The following is a 20,171-nucleotide window of genomic DNA, read 5'->3' as shown; positions in this document are numbered from 1 at the left end:
CACAAATTATCCACGTGGATGCAATGTTCTTTTTTCATACTGCATCGAATTCTTTTTCTTTAACTCAATCATCAGCGCTAGGAGCTCCGTTACTGAGCTCTCTTAGATTGTGACCGTCCTTGTATATCTCTTGTCCTGGTGGTAGGGATAGGGGTGAGGAGAAGGGACGGAGCTGTTTGTCCAATAGTAGCACAGTTCATTAGCCTAACATTGATCAACTGTTGGCCAATCTTAATACAATATTGGCTAACTATTTGTCAGTTAATATGTGCTGCTCGAAATGTTTTAATTCCTTTCTAAAAAAGGGCATGGCATCGATACTCGCATCTCTCGAAGTATTGTTGTCGCTTTTCCGCGATGCCGATTAAACGTGTGTGAAGTTAGCATCTCAAAGTTTAGCATCTCATGAAAATACTGCAGAATTACTTGCATTCAGCATAGTTCTACAGTTCTTGATAGGTTTCAACAATAGTTCCGTTGAATTACATATTTTAATTAAATTTTTATAAATGAGATGCTAACTTCCAAAATCACATAATAACATCTCACCGTATTTGGAATATACGACCACAAAGCAGACTAAATCTATAAAGTTCTATCGTTTAGAAACGTCCTATCAATAGTTCTGATGATTAAATTAATGAAAAAATAATTTTTTGTTACAAAACATACGTATATATGCGTGTACGTCTGCGCACGTGGATTTGGTGTAACTGGCTATCTCAGATAGACAAAATTAATTAATTAAAAAATTTTAAAAGTATTTTTCAACAACTATCTAGATGGAAAACTTATATTTATAGGTCTAGACATGAGATGCTGGTTGAATATCGACAGTTCTATTTCTTTTAACGCAGTTCCCATATAGATACGGACGCGTACAATAATTTTCTAAAGAGTTTCGGTAATATAAATAATTAAAACATTTTTTAAACAATTATTTTGCCTGGAAAACTTGAATTTTGAGGGCTAGACGTGAGATGCTGGTCGAATATCGACAGTTCTATTTATTTTAACGCAGTTCTCATATAGTTCCGGACGCGTACAATAGTTTTCTAAAAAGTTCCAATGATATAATTAATTAAAACATTTTTTAAACAATTATTTTGCCCGAAAAACTTGAATTTTGAGGACTAAACGTGAAATGCTGTTCAAATATCGACAGTTCTATTTATTTTAACGCAGTTCTCATATAGTTCCGGACGCGTACAATAGTTTTCTAGAAAGTTCCAATGATATAATTAATTAAAACATTTTTTAAACTATTATTTTGCCCGGAAAACTTGAATTTTGAGGGTTAGACGTCAAATGCTGTTCAAATATCGACAGTTCTATTAATTTTAACGCATTTCTCATATAGTTCCGGACGCGTACAATAATTTTCTAAAAAGTTACAGTGTTATAATTAATTAAAACATTTTTTAAACAATTATATTTCCCGAAAAACTTGAATTTTGAGGGCTAGACGTGAAATGCTAATTGAATATCGACAGTTCCATTTATTTTAACGCAGTTTTCATATAGTTCTGGACGCGTACAATAGTTTTTTAAAAAGTTCCGGTGATATAATTAATTAAAACATTTTCTAAACAATTATTTTGCCCGGAAAACTTGAATTTTGAAGACTAAACGTGAGATGCTGGTCGAATATCGACAGTTCTATTTCTTTTAACGCAGTTCTCATATAGTTCCAGATGCGTACAATAAGTTTCTAAAGAGTTCCGGTGATATAATTAATTGAAACATTTTTTAAACATATTGTGGTCGTATATTCGAAATACGGTGAGATGTTATTATGTGATTTTGGAAGTTAGCATCTCATTTATAAAAATTTATTTAAAATACGTAATTCAACGTAACTATTGTTGAAACTTATCAAGAACTGTAGAACTATACTGGATGCAAGTAATTCTGCAGTATTTTTTGAGATGCTAAACTTTGAGATGCTAACTTCACACACGTTTAATCGGCATCGCGGAAAAGCGACAACAATACTTCGAGAGATGCGAGTATCGATGCCATGCCCTTTTTTAGAAAGGATTAATTATTATTGCAATTGTTATTTTTAAAAAGTAAAAAATTAAATAGCGCGCGCGTAGTGCGCGCCTGTGTTGTTCTAGTAAATTAAAAAGGAAATGTTTTAATTGATCAATTACTAAGTAATAGTTTTTCTAGAAAATCAAAGTTAAAGATATATCTCGTCGTGATGCGACAAGATATATCTTTAACTTCGATTTTTTAGAAAATTATCAGTCGTACAGTTAAATAAAATGGCTTTACAGTTAAATAAAACATAAAATGTATATTTCGAAAAGATCTACAACTTTTGTCTGAAAAATTTTTTGAAATTTTCAATATTTATCAAAATAATCAAGAAAACATCAATTTTTCAAGGTCAGTTTTTTAAGTTTTGAGAATCAAATTTGCGCTAATTTTCACTATCATAATGAGTGTGTTAAAATACGTAGTCTTTCTCCCAATAATCGGAGGTATTGGCTTTTCGGAACTGTATTCTTTTGCACTCCCAATGAAACATTCAACATTCAGAAATCACTCATTACTATTACCAATGAAATATCTACAGTGCTGCTAGTGCCAGCAAGTTTTTTTTCCAATGAAAGACACTATTATATAGTGTTTATTATAGAAATAAAAAGCAATTTTTGAATAATATCGGTATTAATCGATTACACAGAAACAAATACTGAGAAGAGCAAGAAAGATCCTACAAGCATGTGCTATGATGCTTTTGCGGGTGATTTATAATATGTTCCGAATGTCAAAATGCGTTATGCGTTTTTAGAAGTGCAACAACATAAATTTTGCGTTGTGGCTGAATCTGAGAAGCCAGAACGCATTTGGTCGGTTTTTTCGTTTAGAGCATTTTTGATCTGTGGACTTAACATGTGTATTATATGCATATCAGTATACAGCATATACAGCATATATTTTTTACACAGATTTTTTAAACTAATACATTGTTACAATCATGTGATTATAAAATTATATTTGTAATATGTAACTGAGATAATAATGTTTCATTCAAAGTATCAAATGACAATCATGTCAGATGGGCTGGATGAAAGAATAATATAGACTAATACAAATATAATTTTATTCTAAACTACTAACGGAACATTTTCTTGTAATTGCCAAGTGAAAAGTATTTTATTTACAATAACATACATATGTAACCCAGTAAGTAAAAATATTGCTGCAACGTTATTATAATGTTATTATAATGTTTACTAACATAGTAACGTTTCCAAGTATGTAGTTTTTAACGTTGTATACAATATTGCGTTTATATTTTTTAACATTGCGAAAATGTTAAAATAACATTGTGAAAATGTTTAAATAATAATTACAATGTAAGAAAAAAATTAAATTTACGTTGTTTCTGAACAAGCACGGTTACCCCACCATAGTCACATTTGGCATTGCTTAATTTCTGCGATCAGAAAAATGATCACCTATCCAACTGTGAATGGTCGATGTTGCTTGACTTCGAAAATCTTACACAACCTAACACTTTATGATGATCCATGAACACTTGATGCTCATGAATACATATTTGTTATAGATCAGTTTAATAGATGCTAGAAAAATTAAACTTGTAGTTAAATAATTTTTTTTTCAAATGGGCTAGTTTTTAATCACTATATTTTTTACTTAAAAAAAATTTATATTTATAAATAAATATAAATTTAGCTTTTTTTATTTTTATAAAATATAAATTTTTCGTAAATTAGTAAAAGAATTGTAAATTTATATTTATTTATAAATATATTTTTTTAAGTAAAAGAATATAGTGATTGAGAACTAGCTCATTTTTCACAATGTTATTTTAACATGTGAAATGAAATAAAAACATGTTTTTGCTCTGTTCTTCTGATAAAAATAAAACTATATAATTATAAAATATTAATAGAAAATAGTAATTTGTGGTTTTTTTAAATTTCTATAAAAAATAATATTTATATAAAACAATAAAAAATCCTACAAATTTTTACTTTCAGTAAATATTTTTAGATATTCATAGAATTTTTTTTTCCGCCAGGGTGTTATTCATAACATTAAATTAATAACAAAGTTAGTGTAACATTATTAATTATATAAAAATTGCAACACAAAACACATGATTAGTAGACGAAGACAAAGAACCGAAATCATTTTTTTTTTAACGCGCAAAGAGTAAAGACGTAATTATCGATCAATATATGCGTATATAACACATAAATATAAATAATATGTACGAGCAAAATATAAAAATTGAATAATTTATATGATAACAAATCATATTATAAACACATAAAAAATATTTTAATTTATATGTCTGTCAAATTATTTAGAAATATTAGATATTATTAAATATTTAAAAAATATTATAAAATTATGTTATAACGTTTAATAACATTTAAAACACATGTGCCACATGTTTTTAGTATATTTTATAATATTAGAACAGTAATATTATTAAGTAATATTTTTTAAATGTTTATCAGAAGTTATGTCATAACGTTTAATAACATTTACAAAACATATTAATAAATGTTTTTAAAATATTTTAATAATATTATGACAGCAATATTATTAAGTAACATTTTAAAAATATTTATAAAACATTAAGTTATGATGTTAAGAAAATTTCTCTGAAATTAACATTACAAAAACGTTGATCAATGTTTCTTGCTTACTGAGATAGATAGTTACGTGCATTATACAATCATTTAATCAAATAAAGAAAATTATATGTAAATAGATATTTAGACTATATTTAATATTCATATAATTCTACATAAGTGATTTCGTATTGCTGTATATAGCAATACGAAAGATATATCTTCAAAATAGTAATACGAAGATATATCTTCAAAATTCAAGTTTTATAAATCGAAAATTTCCAAAAATCTACTTGACTTTAGTGATTGAACATGCCAATTGTAGTAATTACGTACAAATGCATGCATAAAGTAATTAATCACTATTTCGCAATAAAGGATAAAAATGAGATGGTTATTGAAAGGAAATAATAGAGAAGAGAAGGAATTATGAACCACCATTTTGTCTCATGTAAATAACTCCGTAAATATTTGTGACATAATTTTTGTCGATACAAGTTTCTTAATCATAAAGGTTTATCATATTATAAGTAGTTGTTAAGGGCAGAATTTATTCGAATATACATAACGAATATAATTAACATTTACTAAATATACATCCCAGATAGCACGAAGTATTATGAAATATTTATAAGGAAAAGTATTTATGATAAATATTTATAAAAATATTTAAAATAAATATTTATACTATTATTATCAAAGAATATAAAAAATATTTCGAGTTCATATATCATAAATATTTTTCAGTACTTTTTAAAAATATATTCTATATATTGTTGATGATAATTTTTGTATCATTTCTAAATGGTTTATGAAAAATAATTATATAATTTTTAAAAAATATTTTTTGAAAATAAATTTGTAAAATATTTATGAATATTTATGATAAATTTTCTGTACTATCTGGGATATAATTAACAATTTACTGAAGACAGACAAAAGATTGTGATTATGTAATCTATACGGGAATATAGAATACTACCAACAAATATTCTCAAAGTAATTTTTTTGTCTAAAAAATAAAAAAATTAACGTTCTTTGGATCTTGCATATCAGTATTCCGAAAGATAGAAATCGAATAAAAATGAGATCGGAGTTTGAACACAGAAAGTAGACACACAATTCATTGTGCCATGATCTTTACATATTGTACATGGTATCATGTACAAAAATATGATGTATTTTACATGTATTTTTGATAAAAATATCAAAAATACATGTCAAAAATCTTTGGCTCTGTATCATAAATTTAATCACTCCAAATCTAGTCTATAATCGCCTTCTCTTCTCTATGATTTGTTTAAATTTCAAATGTGAATTCGTCTGTACTTTAATATATTCAAGTCATAAAATATGTTACACTAATTGATAATGGCGAAATATATACTAAAATGAAATATATATATGTATTTTTTTTATACGTACAAAGTAATTTAAAAAATTTAAACGAAAAGTATCTCACAAGTGACAAAAAATGATTAAAAAAATAAGTTAAATAATAAGTATAATATAATTTTCTATTATAACATTTTTTTTGCAAAAATAAATCCGTAGTATACATACATGAAAAAACCATGACAATAAGATTATTGGGGAAAAAAAAAAGAAAAAAAAAAGCATTTGTAAAATGCTTTATATTTCATTAAAATACATTTTAATACTCTATCGTTAAAAAATTTTTTAGTATGCTTGAGATTTTTCAGAAATGTTATAGAGGAAAAAACTAAATTTGAATATGTCTTTTAATTTCATCTCTATGTTATTTTATTTTTAAATTATATAAACTTGAAAATTAATATTTTTTTAATTTTTTACATTTAATCGTTATAACTTGATAAAGTAACATTGAACAAAAATTAACAAAAAAATATATTTTAAGTCGATTTTCTAAATGTTAAAATAATTTTTTTAATTTATATAAATTGATATTTCTAATAATATTAAATTTGTCGTGTAAAAATTTATTTTCTACAAAATATTTTTTAACTTTGGTTTTTAAGTTTTAAAGAGTGATCAAAAATCGTCAGTTTTGTGGTCCGCAAATTTTTAATCAAATTGTATGTTAAATGATATCCTATAATGGGACATTAATCAAAAAAATTTAAGTTGAGCATGGGAGCATGGATTTAAAGATATGAGGAGTCTAAGGGAGAATTTATACCTTAGCAGAAAAGTAGAAGCCAATTAAAGCTCGTGCTGGTAGCAAACAGTACATTCTGCTTTTTTGCTTCAGAAACTGTTGATTACTAACGCAAATTCTGATTGGTTTTTTGCTTTTCTGCTTTCTGTTTTTCTGCCAAAGTATGAATTCTCCCTTAGTGTTCGAAATCAATTAACGCATCAGCCTTATGTTCCTTATACTTTTCGTTCCTTATACTTATCTATTATTAATTGTAATAATAATCACTTGTGTAAACTGTTATTTTATTAATATTATATTTCTCGTTTTATTTTACCATTTTAATAATAATCATTGTTTAACTTTGTGAGAGATGTGCATTCTTTTATAATAATAGAATACACTACTGTGTTACTATTAGAGAGAAAACTGAGTGCGGCCGGTTTTTTCATGGGACCGATTTGATATAACATTAGTGCCAAACGAGGATATATTGATCTATGTATCTTATATTTTCAGTTATCAAAAAGTTGATGGAAACAAAGACTCACTTTCGGCTATATTAAGTCAGCCATTTTGAACTGTGAAAATCTCTGTTCGAATTCATCTTCGACCTAAAAACTCTAGGATACGATATATTAACAAAAATAATTGATAGATGCAAAAAGTACAGCAAGGAATATGATGCTGATGTATTAATTGATTTTCGAACACTTGGACCTCTCACATTTCTGAAATCGTTCCTATGCTCAACTTAAAATTTTTTAAATAATATCTCGTAAGATATTATTTGATATGCAATTCAACTGCAAAAATTTGCAGATCGCAAAACAGGAGTAAAAACTCTGATTTTGGGTTATTTTCTTTAAATTATATGGAGGTTTATAGAAAAAAGAAAAAAGGAAAATGTTCCATTTTTTATAGAGCCAAAGCTGGGTGTTGCTTGCTAGTTGTATTTTATCTTAAAAATATTTTCTATACAAATGTTTCGGCATATTAGTTTCGGTCATTCGGTCTTTAGTGTACATCCTTATGTATAATTTTTCACTCGGTTTAATACATAATTAGGTAGTCAATCCTTGTAAGTGTGATGTTTCGTTGTACACTGTTATTGTTTGTTGTTATTGCCTCCTCATTTTCAAATATAACTAACAAGAATATGAAGGATAAAAATTAGAGTCAACACCTTTAATTGTATCATTGAACCATAAAATTAGCAGGGTTGGATAAGTTAATATATTTTTTTAACTAAATTAAATTAATGGATTATAAAATTAATTCAGTTAAGTTAAAAGTTAAATAAATAAAATATTAAGTCAGTTAAAGTTACGTTAAGATTAATTTAACTTAAGTTAAAATAAAAGTTAATTTTGAAAAGCTTAATTTATATTAAATTAAAAAGCTATAATTATATAATTTATTTAATTCAAATTATCAACATAATTATAGTATCGATCATCAAATATATTTAATATTTTATTTGTATATTAAATTACAATATTAGTTACATAAAATAACAAAAAATATTGAATTCATACAGGAATGCATTTTTATTTTATAATTTTTTTCTTTCGCCCAGATAAAAATTTTAGGAAAAAGTTATAAATAAATTAAAGTTAATATATTTCAAAAATAACTAGTTAAAGTTAAAAATTAAATTAAATTTAAAATTAAAATAAAATTAAAAATTAAATTAAATTTAAAATTAACTAAATTAAATTAAAAGTTATTGATTTTTTAACTTTATTATTAACTTTTAACTTTTTAACTAGTTACTAGCCAACCCTGAAAATTAGTCATTAATATCATGAAGGAATAAAGTTAGTTTTATAGATCGCTAGATTAATGAAGTATATTAAAGTGTGTGTGTGTGTGTGTGTGTGTTGTGTGTAATTTGTCCATTTAATATAAACAACTTTCTCGCGACTGCGGACGCGCGTCTCGCTGGGCTGTCTTATCTTGTCTCGTGCTGCCGCGCGGTTGCCGGTATTCGGCAGTAGGCCGGGCAAAATGGTTATTCTTTCTTAAGCAATAACTCGTTAACTATTGCAACAATTGCAAAATGGTAGAGGATTTTTCTGCTTAATTTGATTCGTTCTACCTCTATGTCGACAATTTTGAGATTCCCTGTGTATGTATGTATGTATGTGCACACGCACGCACGCACGCACGCACGCACGCACGCACGCACGCACGCACGCACGCACGCACACACGCACACACACACACACACACACACACAAGGAGTCTCAAAATTATCGACATAGCGTCGATATATATTGGATGATAGAGTATTTCATTGTCTTGTATTCCTTTCCGAGAAAAAAGTAGAAAGCGTGTTTCAAATGCTGTGTATATTGCATAAAAATCAAGAAATATCAAGTTTGAAATAAAGCAAAAGAACCAACATCGAAAAGGAAGAATATAAAGATAACATCAAGCAAGTTTCCAACTTGTTTACCATAAAGCATCAGCTCTTCCCAGGTCGGAAGTATCTCTATATACAAATAATTTAATTCTTTCGTTAATTATACGATGATTCTTATTTTTATTAATCAATGTTTTATAGACAGATTATATTATCGTTATTAATAAATATTCTTTAATAGTTAATTATACCAGCGATTGTAATTTGTTATTGAATATAATCAATACATTGTAAATATATACAAAAAAGAATGCAGTACTGTACCTTGAGCGCCAAGCATAGTGGCTTTTACTGTAGACAGTATCTTCAATTGAGTTCCAATAGTAGGTATACGCTCACAAACTTGAAGAAGATTCTGAAATAATTATTACAAGTATCAGAAGTATTAGAATTACACAGATATTTTAAATATAAATCATAAATATTATTTAACCTTCGCTTGACGGAGATTTATTTTGTCACGTCGTTGACAGAGTGGGGTCCTCAGAGGACCTCAACGATAAATGTCTATAAATTAAACCGCTTTTATGCATTTAACGTCAAAATTTGCATATAAGGGTTTTAAGAATCGTTGGCTTCGAATCTGATGTCAAAAATGCAAAATTAAAAATGGCGGATCCAAAATGGCGAATCTTAAGTATCCATATTAACGTAAAATTACAAAATGTAAAAATTATACATGAAAACATTTATCTAAAGGGTCATTAATTACAAATTTACTCGTCAAATGTCAAGATTAAAAAAAATTATTTAAAAAATTAAAAAATAATAAAAAATTAATAAAACACTATAAAAATAAAAAATTAAAGAGGGGCGTGAAAACCGCGGTAAAAGGGGAATAACCGTAGTTCGATAGTAGCTGATTCCGTCGCAACTGCGTCACGATGTCGCAAATGAGTCAAACAATAGCCGAATCATTAGTTGAATATTATCGAGCGTGACCAAATACGACCGACCATTAATCGAAGATTATCGGGCGTGATTTGATCGAACTACGATGACTATCCGGACTATCCCTTTACCGCAAATTTCACCCCCCCCCCACATTCTCAGCAGCAGCTAATGCTCCGTCTACCTTAGTTTACGATATAAATACTTTAGGTCCGCCATTTTTTATTTTGCATTTTCGGCATCAGATTTGATATTCGCAATTCTTAAAATTCTTGTTTGCAAATCTTAACGTTAATTGCATAAAAACTGACCGATTTATAGGCATTTATTGTTGAGGTTCTCTAAGGACTCCACTCTGTCAAGCAAGGATTAAATACGATATTGACATAATCAGCATGTACGAACCGTTCGAATGCGTTTATCAGTACATTCCCTAGCGAGTTCTTTAGCGAGACGAGTAACTTCCTGAGAAGCTTCAGCAATAGCTTTGGCACATGCAATGAGATCTCGTTTGTTACCACCTTCACCTCTAACTAGTCCTGATAGTCTGGCCATTAAAATAGCCATTTTCTTTGCTGCGGCGATAATTTCATTGTCCTTGCTAGACCATTGTCGTACTTCTTGATGTAAGCCGTGAGCAGCCATCTGTATCCCAAATTTTGTAATGTAACTCTTGTTCATAATACACATTTTTATTACACAACTTTATAAAATTATACAAGGATTGTTCGACAACAGAAGAAAATTTAAGAAGGAATTAATTCTAAGGCCGGCATTCATAGCCAAATTTTATTTCAAGATCGTCTCAAACAATGTCTTAAGCAACAATGCTAATACGGCTCTGTGATTAGTTGATGGCATCTTAAGACAGTACTTAAGATGATCTTAAATATAAGACGCGACTATTAATACCGGCCTAAATGATAAAATAAAATAAAAATAAAAAATAATAAAATAGTAATTAAGGTTTCGTTTATTAATTATTTTATACATTTTATTATATATTTTTATTATATTATATATTTGAATATTCACGTGTTTAGGAACTTTTATTTAAATATTTGTAATTAAATATTTAAAACACGAAGCTTTAATCACAATTTTGTTATTTTTGATTTTTTATTATTCATTCTTATTTTATAATCTAGAATTACCTAAATTTTCTCCAATCTATTGCCGAAAACTTTATAATTTTTAGATATAAATACGTTAAATAACATTTCTCTTACCATTATTGGTTGATTAGGTTGAGGAGCATGCATAAACATTTCTTCCTCATCATCTGTCTCAGGAGGTGGAGGTCTCGGAGGTGGGATATTGCTTCCAGGCAAAGGTGGACGAGGTGGTGCCACTTCTATATATATAGTCAATAAATATATTTGAAAAATGTTAATGGCAACTTCTATATATATATATATATATATATATATATATATATATATATATATATACATACATACATACATATAATCAATATATTTAAAAAATGTTAATGTTAATTTTTAAATATAATCATTTTTTGTTGTGTGGAAAAAATTTTAAAATTTACATGAAAATATAAAATCATCCGTTACAAACAACAAATAAGATTTTATAAAAAACTGCTTTGATCAGCTGTCATTAATAAAATAGGTTTTTTTAAACAATTGCAAGCAAATAAACTCATATTGTAAATACAAGATTTACAATCTTTAAATATAATATAACTATATTTACTATTTTTATTATAAGCTTGAAATAAATTATTTTACATAAATGCTTCATACAGCACATTAATAAAAAGGAAAATATGAAAGAATAAATAAATTATGTTGTAAGAAACCGCACAAATATTTAAATAATTACCATCATCAATATTATAATTATAGTAAACTGGCAATCCGTGTAGCATTAAAAATGAAAATACACTACATTAAAATATAAGACAAATTTTATAGAAAGCCCAGCAAATACAAAATATAAATGCAGTATAACATGGGAGTAACATGTAATATAACAGATGTAACACTATTTATTATTGTATTATAAGTATAAAACTTTACTTCATATACTAAGTTATATATACAATATAACTGTTATAAAACTATAACAGTTATACAATATACACCATTATTTTATTATTTATATGTTGCAATAAACAAACAGTAGTATAACTGTAATATCGCGTGTTACATAATAATTACCATTTTCATGTTATATGAATTATATAATTTTGATTTTGCGGGATTCTAACTTCGTGTAATAAACTCGTGCTATTGAACTTGATAAAACAGATCAGTCACTTCTGGTTGGGCAAGCGACGAAGAGACAGCATCGAGAAAGGTTGTGTCAGAAAGTATTAGAATTTACGGGTATATACGGTAAAAGGCAGAGTGAGGCAGGCGAAAGAGTCTGGAAAGTAGTGAGGCGTAAAGGGAAAAAAAGATAGGAAGAAAGTTGAAGAAATTTAAAAACCAGGAAGATCGAAAGGAAAAGGTAGGTGAGAAGATTAGGCGGCGCCGGGAAAGAACAGAAGTATAGAAGGAGGACAAGAAGGTGTAATGGTCGATGGCGCCAACAGGAAAAATTGGCGGCAAGTAAGAATTAAACCAAGGGAGAAGAGAATGTATTAGAGAAATATGTAAAAGAAAGAGGAAATATGAAACAAGAATTTAGAGAAAATTTATTGGAAATGAAAGAACTATGGAGAGATGTAAAGGAAGTACATAAGATCAACGAAAAATGGGCAGAGAAATAGAATCGAGTGGAAGAAAAAAAAGAGAGAAGATGGATGAAAAAAAGAAAAATTGAAGATGCAGATTTGGAGTGGATTAATGAAAAAAGAGAGAGCGGACGGAAAAAATAACATAGTAGTTAGAGATGTGAATTGGAAAAAGGAAAGATTAGAACAAGCAGTAATAGTTTTTAAAAGAGAATTTGGCAATTGAAGTTAAAATCAGGAAGGCAAATAAGATTAAGCTAGATAAGAATAAAAGTATTACAGCTAGATAACTGGGAGTGTAAGTATATGAGATCATGAAAAGAAAGGAAGACCTGAGGAAGAATATTTTTTATTAAGAGTAAGTTTTTATTGAACGATTTAATTAAAAAAGAAATATGGGCAGGAGTTGTAAAAAATAGCGAAAAAAGGAAAAAAGAAAGGAGATAAAAGTATTAAGATTGGATACAAGAAGATTTATATGAAAGAGAAATGGTACAGATGGAATGAACGGGACGAGAAGTTAAAGAAGAGAGAAGAGGAAAAAACACGAAGTAAAGGTGGTTTAGGAAAAAAAAAGCGAAGAATGAGGAGAGGAGTAAAAATCTGTTTTTAGAACGTTGCAGGATTAGAGAATAAGTATGAGGAGACTTGGGATTAGTTGGAAGACTTCGATGTTTTAGGTCTAACGGAAATATGGATAGATGAAAAAGCGTCGAAAAAAATGAAAAGTAAACAAAAAAAATTTTTTTTTTCAAAAAATAAATAGCATAGTTAAATAGAAGTAATTATACTGTAATACTTTTGTATAAAATATTTTTTGATATCTCGTTTGATTTACAAGATATATCGAGAAATAACAAAAACTTTCAACTGTTGAAGGGTGATTTCAACCCTTTAAACTTTAAACTGTTTATAAGCCCAAAAGAAAAATGTCTAAATTCATGTATTTATCCCCTCCATATTTATGCTAAGTTTTATTAAAATTAAAATTTTCGGATTTGCGAGATTCCCTTGTAAGTTGAAATTTTTAGTAAAAAAAATTGTTTTATATAATTGTTATGTTTCATAAAATTAATTGAAGAACTTGATTTCCTAGGAATTGTATGTGCTAAAAAACGTAAAATTACACTAATTATTTTTATAACTATATAATATAAAAATTTATTACAATTATGTAACATTTTACTAATTTATGTAACTGCTACACAATGGTTAGATTACTATATTATAGTTACATAATACTTCAGTTTTGTATTACATTTATATTACATAACTGCAACATTCGATAAATAAAAAATTACAATTAACATGAAGTTTAGATATAATGTTGATGTTATTACCTGTTATAGTGTTCTATTACAACAATGTAACAATTATATATTGGTGTTTGCTGGGAATGTTCTTACATGCATGTAGTTATATTTTGTATATTATGTTAGCATTATGCTGCTTGAATGCTGCTAAAAATAAATAACTATTTGAAAATATAATCGAAAAAATGCTTCATATCTCAATGAAGTTGAAGCCGGCAAAGCAGCTAAGCCTGCTTCTTAGATAAAAACCATCACAAGCGGATCTAACTACTTTTCTAATTAGAATTAGGCCAATGAATTATCATTATCTAATTTTTCTAAATATTATACTTATAATATTCATAATTACATAAGTGTATATAATAAACAAGAAATTAACGAAAATGTTAATATTATCTACAAAATTATAATGATCATGAAATATTATAAAAATCGTATGTGAAATTAATAGCAAAATGCAGTTTGATTTACTCAATATAGAATAGAAATTTATGTCAAATTTTAATCTTAAAATGCAATTATATAATAAAATGTGTCATAATCATTTTATTTAAAAACAATAAGTATATCACATTCTTGTTCCTTTTGCATCTGCATATTTCATAAAATTATAATTATATGCATAACGTTTTTGCTTAAATATAATGTGAGTTTAATATTCAACTGTTACATGCTTTTTATCGAGGAAAAAAACATTAAAAACATTGAAACATAAAACTTGATTATTTACGGAACAAATGTTATAAATTACCTCCGTCATGAATCGATTTGTCTAATTCGTTGTCAGAAGCCAATTCTTGATACAAAATATCGGGATTCTCTACTAATCAAGGTAAATAGAATTAATATTACAATAATTTATCAATATATCAATATAAATATAAATTTTCAATTATTATTTTCTGATCTGCATTTTACATATAAAAATGAATGCGAGAGAATATCAATGCAATAATGTTAATGCAAAATGATATTAAAGCAATTTTATTGAATACAATGAAATATTGTGATAAAAAAATAAGGTAAATTTTTTATTTAAACTTCGCGGGTACTATAAAATCATGAAATTATTTTTTTGTGGGTTGGTAGTACTGTCTTTGACATCTATGCAGAGTTTCATGTCAATATATTCAATTGCTGCAGAGCTACACGTGTTTTTGTAAACATACAAAAGTAAGTTTTTCGATTTTTACTATGTCTGATTTTGTTGAGCAAAGAATTTGCATTAAATTTTGTTTGCGGAATGAATATTCTGCCGCGGAAACGTTGAAGATGTTGCAGAAGGCCTTTGGTAATAAAGTTATATCGCAAAAAAATGTTTACGAGTGGTACAAAGACTTGAAAGAAGGCCGAGAACGAGTTCAAGACGAATAGCGCTCCGGACGATCATCAACATCTACCGATGCTACATTAAGGAAATCAAAGATTTGGTGTTCGAAAATCGTCAATTGACAATTAAAGACCTTGCTGATGCTGCGGGCATTTCATTTGGATCAATCCAAACCATTTTAAAAGATGTTTTGTGCCTCAAACGCGTCAAATCTCGATTGGTTCCAAAAACACTCAATTTCATCCGGGGCGCTGTTCGTCTTAAACTCGTCCTCGGCCTTCTTTCAAGTCGTTGTACCACTTGTAAACTTTTTTTGCGACATAGCCTTATCACCAAAGGCCTTCTACAACATCCTCAACGTTTCCGCGGCAGAATATTCATTCCGCAAACAAAATTTAATGCAAATTCTTTGCTTAACAAAATCAGACATAGTAAAAATAAAAAAACTCACTTTTATATATTTACAAAAACACGTGTAGCTCTGCAGCAATTGAATATATTGATATGAAACTGCATAGATGTCAAAGTAGATGACGCAGTACTACCAACCCACAAAAAAATAATTTCATAATTTTATAGTACCCGCGAAGTTTAAATGAAAAATTTATTTTATTTTTTATCACAGTAGCATAGTAGAATGTTGTTATGACAAATATGTATATGTATTTGTAGTTGTGCACACACAACACACAAATATTAAACACATACATATTGTATATATAATTCAGTTTATCAATTAAGCTTGAAAGATAAAATGCGTCTCTAAAATTGTATTGCACACAATCATGCATAAATCGTATTTACGTAAAACAGATACCTTTAATTTTAGAATAATTATATCGGATTGGTAATTGATCTGTAAAAGATATATTCAACTAACTTATGTTATTAATATTAGATTAAAATTGTTATTTTATTTCTCAATGTGACATTGTACATATTTTACTTATGTTGTTATCTAAATAATATATACACTAATTATATATATATACATGCGTATATATTTTTATTGTAAAAATTTATTTTTATATTATTCATAAGAATTGACGTTAATAACGATTTTGTAAAAATTGTAATGTATGAAACAATATTTTATTTAGCAAATATTAAATTTGGTAATTAATATAAAATATTATTTTATATGATCTATATTCATATTTACATTTACCAGTACTAGTTGCTTAATATGTAAAAATAGCTATAAATTATTAATTAAATAATAAGTTTAATATACTTTTTATTTTATTATCTTTAAATTATAGAATTCTATATAAGGTTTTATTATATTTGTTATATAATAAATTATTAAAGAAATTAACAAAAATTAATTATTTTCCTTCCAAATAGTGTCAATTAATTAAATTAAAAATTATATCAATTATAATTATTTAACATAAAAGATAATTATTTAAAACAATTTTGTTTTGATTTCTATTAACCCTTCATGATCACCTAGGGTCTAGTAAACCTCAAAAAAGTTTGGCGCTTTGTATCCGATTGTGAGTCATTACTTAAAATTCCTTAACGGGATCCTAAAGTCGTCTGTTTTACCGATAATTTTCGCAGTGCTCCAGCTTTGAATTGCATTTACAGAATTAAAAATCCTTTTCCACAATTAAAGTATAGATGATAACAGTATACAGACGTAACAATTTTGTACAAAAAACAAAAAATTTTAATTGTCGGCTTCTGGCGTGGACTCGTAACAAAATGTGCATGATGTAAAAGTTTTGCATCTTGTACGTATAAATCAAGCCAAATCTGCACTCGAGTAAACATTAAAGAACAATACCATGTTTTGAGATTAAGCGTAGGCGTCTTAATAAAAAAGTTGCAGCATTGCGAAAATTTTGTGTCTAAAAAGAGCAATCTGAAAATTTTTTTAAATTCTCGGTATGAAATTCAATTCATAAACTGATATTAATACATAAATTTTAATTCTAGAAAAGGATTTCTAAATCTGTAAAAGAAATACATACAAAATTTTCTTAATAATGTACACGAATAACTCTACATTATCGACCTCGATCAAGTTTGACGAGTAGTTCAGCATCCCCTTAAGGAGATCTTGAAGTAAAGCAAATCAACGACATTTTTTATTAGAAAATATCTTTAAATTGGCTTTACAGAATTTAAAAATCTTTTACATAATGAAAGTATGCACAAAAATAAAGAGAATAACAATCGATTTCATTTTAATAACAAAAAAGTTTTTTAACATGTTAAAATGACTTGCTTTAGGTACAGCGAGCTGTCGGTTGATAATAAACTACTGGACAAAATTAGAAGAACAATAGTTTGAAATAACGCTAAGTTTGTAAAAGTTGAGCAAAAAATCTGAATTTTTTATATGATATAGCCCGAAGTGTTGACTTGACCCCTGCGAAGTCTCCCCGCTGTGAGTGCGGTAGTTTCAAAGTTACGCCTTGTCAAAAAACAAAAGTTGCAAGGTTGCAGTTTGGAAGATTGTCCTGTACCTTCCCAACGCAATCTTACAACTTTTCTTTTTGACGGGGGAGGGGGTTACTTCGAGGCGCGTAACTCCGAAACTACTGAACCCACAGTGGGAAGACTTCGTAGGAATCAAGTCAACACTTCGGGCTACATCATATCAAAAATTCAAATTTTTTTGCTCAACTTTTACAAATTTGGCGCTATTTCAAACTTTTGTTCCTCTAACTTTGTTCAGTATTTGCTCAAACAATTAATTATACACATAAATCTACTGTTGGCTCATAGCGGTGATATTAAATATATTTCTTATTATTTGAAAATTAGACTTTTTTCTCATGTTAAAATCAAATTTTTTAATTCGCTACTAAATAGTATTTTAGAACAATATTTCAAGTTTGTTTAGTATTTTCTTATTGTCAAAATAATAAAAACTGTCAATATGACAAATAAGAACATGGACTGGGATACGTTATACCTTAGTGTGACCAATGTGGAACTTTTTGGAGGTGTGACTATGAAAGGTTAAAAAAGGTTTATCAGGAACTTTTTTATATATCATTTTCATGTATTAAAATCAAAAAATAAACTTACCATCATTAACATGTAACTGTGACATTTCTAGAGGTGGCACCAAATCTGGCTGGACTATAATAGCTTTACGAACTTGTCCAACATTAGCTAACAACTACAAACATAATCATAATAAATATATACAAATATAACATTTATATACAAAAATTAATATGCACAATATTTGATATATATACATTTTCTATTATAGAGGAAAGGCACCGAATTTGGAACACCACTTCGTTTTTGGACTATATTTTTTAAATAATGGTTAGAAAAACACTTTTGAAAATACTAATTTAAATTAAAAAGTATCTTCTATCAAACAATATAGTAATTTTTATAATACTGATTCGTATTTTTTAAATAATTATTGTTTTTGTGATACATGTCAAAAAGGGCATCTGACGAAATGGGCGCCTAATTTGGAACCCATATACGATCGAAGTATTAATATTACATTTTATTGATTTATACATCTTACCTAAATTATGTAGTTCTCTACGTTATTCCGTTAGATTCGCCTAAGAATTTTTTAACAGGCACGCTTTTTTCGACTCGTCTATTGTTTCTCGTGAAATCTCGCCTCAAAACATTTAGGTTATTATACATATACGTTATATATTAAAATTACGATCACAGCCTAGCTATACTACAATCATGGCGTAGTAACAGTTATCATTACTAGACTTGTGATCTCACGGAGTGTTCCAATTTACTCACACACGACAACTTTATGTTTACAACTGCACTACAAAATAAATATAAAAGAGAAAAAAAGTTTTAGGAAACATGTGAAATAATGGTAATGTTATTGATAATACACTCACTCTTGTTTAAACTGTGCAATTTGTAAGAGAAAATTATGCAAATAAAACTCTCGCTTTTGACGAATTTGTTTTTAGTAGATTTTACATAGAAAAGAGCATGAATGTATAAAATATTTTATACGGGTTATTTTTTTAATTAATCAAGCGGATCATGTTTTTATTGGTATTCGTACGGTGCGATGTTTAGTTTCCGAGAAATAAGGGAGTTCCAATTTAGGAAACTGTTTCAAATTTGGTGCCTTTCCTCTACATATTTATATATATCTGATATATATATATATATATATATATATATATATATAAAATACAAATATGTATGTTAACCCTCTGCCTACACACCTTATTTTTCTCCCGATTCCTACACACAGGGGTTACGCTAATCCCAAAATTTCGTTGACTTATATCTCCAAATGTATTTAATCAATTTTAACTTCTTTTTTTTAATCGAAAGAAAAAATCTCAGAATTATAATGGTCTTGGCTGAAAAATCGAAGATATTAAAAAAAAGATATTTTTTTAAAAGAATGAGAAAGGAACGAAAATTTTTTGTAAAAATTTGCTTTTTTTTCAAACGCCCGTATTTATTAGGAAAAAAAAAAAAAAAAAAACAGATAAAGTAATTAAAATGGTGATCAATGGAAAGAGGAAGAGTTGTACTTTAAGAATCTATCGTCAGTTTTTTGATTCTGTTTAAAAAATATATTTATTTCGTAATGTGAATTATTAAAAAATGAATGCAGTTCAAACACAATAATAAAAGAAAATAGTAATATTTATTTAAAAAACATAATTATTAATACACAAAAATATAATTATTAATACAAAAAATATTTATTACAAAAGATTTTTTGTTATAGAAAAAATTTTTAATTTGTAATACTACAATTGCAGCATATTTTCGCAAAGTGATCGC

At 27.4% G+C, this 20,171-nt stretch overlaps 1 protein-coding gene across 15 annotated transcripts in view; it reads right to left on the bottom strand.

The window, feature by feature from the left end:
• Window positions 1–20,171, bottom strand: part of LOC105838585 (vinculin) — a 38,459-nt gene that overhangs the window by 1,488 nt on the left and 16,800 nt on the right. For 2 of the 15 annotated variants that reach the window (XM_036289982.1, XM_036289984.1), the window contains 8 exons: window positions 18,450–18,543; window positions 16,222–16,260; window positions 14,826–14,897; window positions 11,906–11,932; window positions 11,290–11,414; window positions 10,466–10,705; window positions 9,434–9,524; window positions 9,203–9,238 (listed from right to left, as the gene is read on the bottom strand). In XM_036289982.1, the coding sequence (XP_036145875.1) occupies window positions 9,203–9,238; window positions 9,434–9,524; window positions 10,466–10,705; window positions 11,290–11,414; window positions 11,906–11,932; window positions 14,826–14,897; window positions 16,222–16,260; window positions 18,450–18,543 (724 nt within the window). The remainder of the gene's footprint in view (window positions 1–9,202; window positions 9,239–9,433; window positions 9,525–10,465; window positions 10,706–11,289; window positions 11,415–11,905; window positions 11,933–14,825; window positions 14,898–16,221; window positions 16,261–18,449; window positions 18,544–20,171) is intronic. The other 13 variants (XM_036289983.1, XM_036289985.1, XM_036289986.1 and 10 more) reach the window with 13 other exon arrangements.

The sequence above is a fragment of the Monomorium pharaonis genome, chromosome 7 (genome assembly GCF_013373865.1).
Source record: "Monomorium pharaonis isolate MP-MQ-018 chromosome 7, ASM1337386v2, whole genome shotgun sequence".
NCBI lineage: Eukaryota > Metazoa > Arthropoda > Insecta > Hymenoptera > Formicidae > Monomorium > Monomorium pharaonis.
The sequence above is the reverse complement of the archived record's forward strand: the minus strand, read 5'-3'. Positions and strand labels throughout refer to the sequence as shown.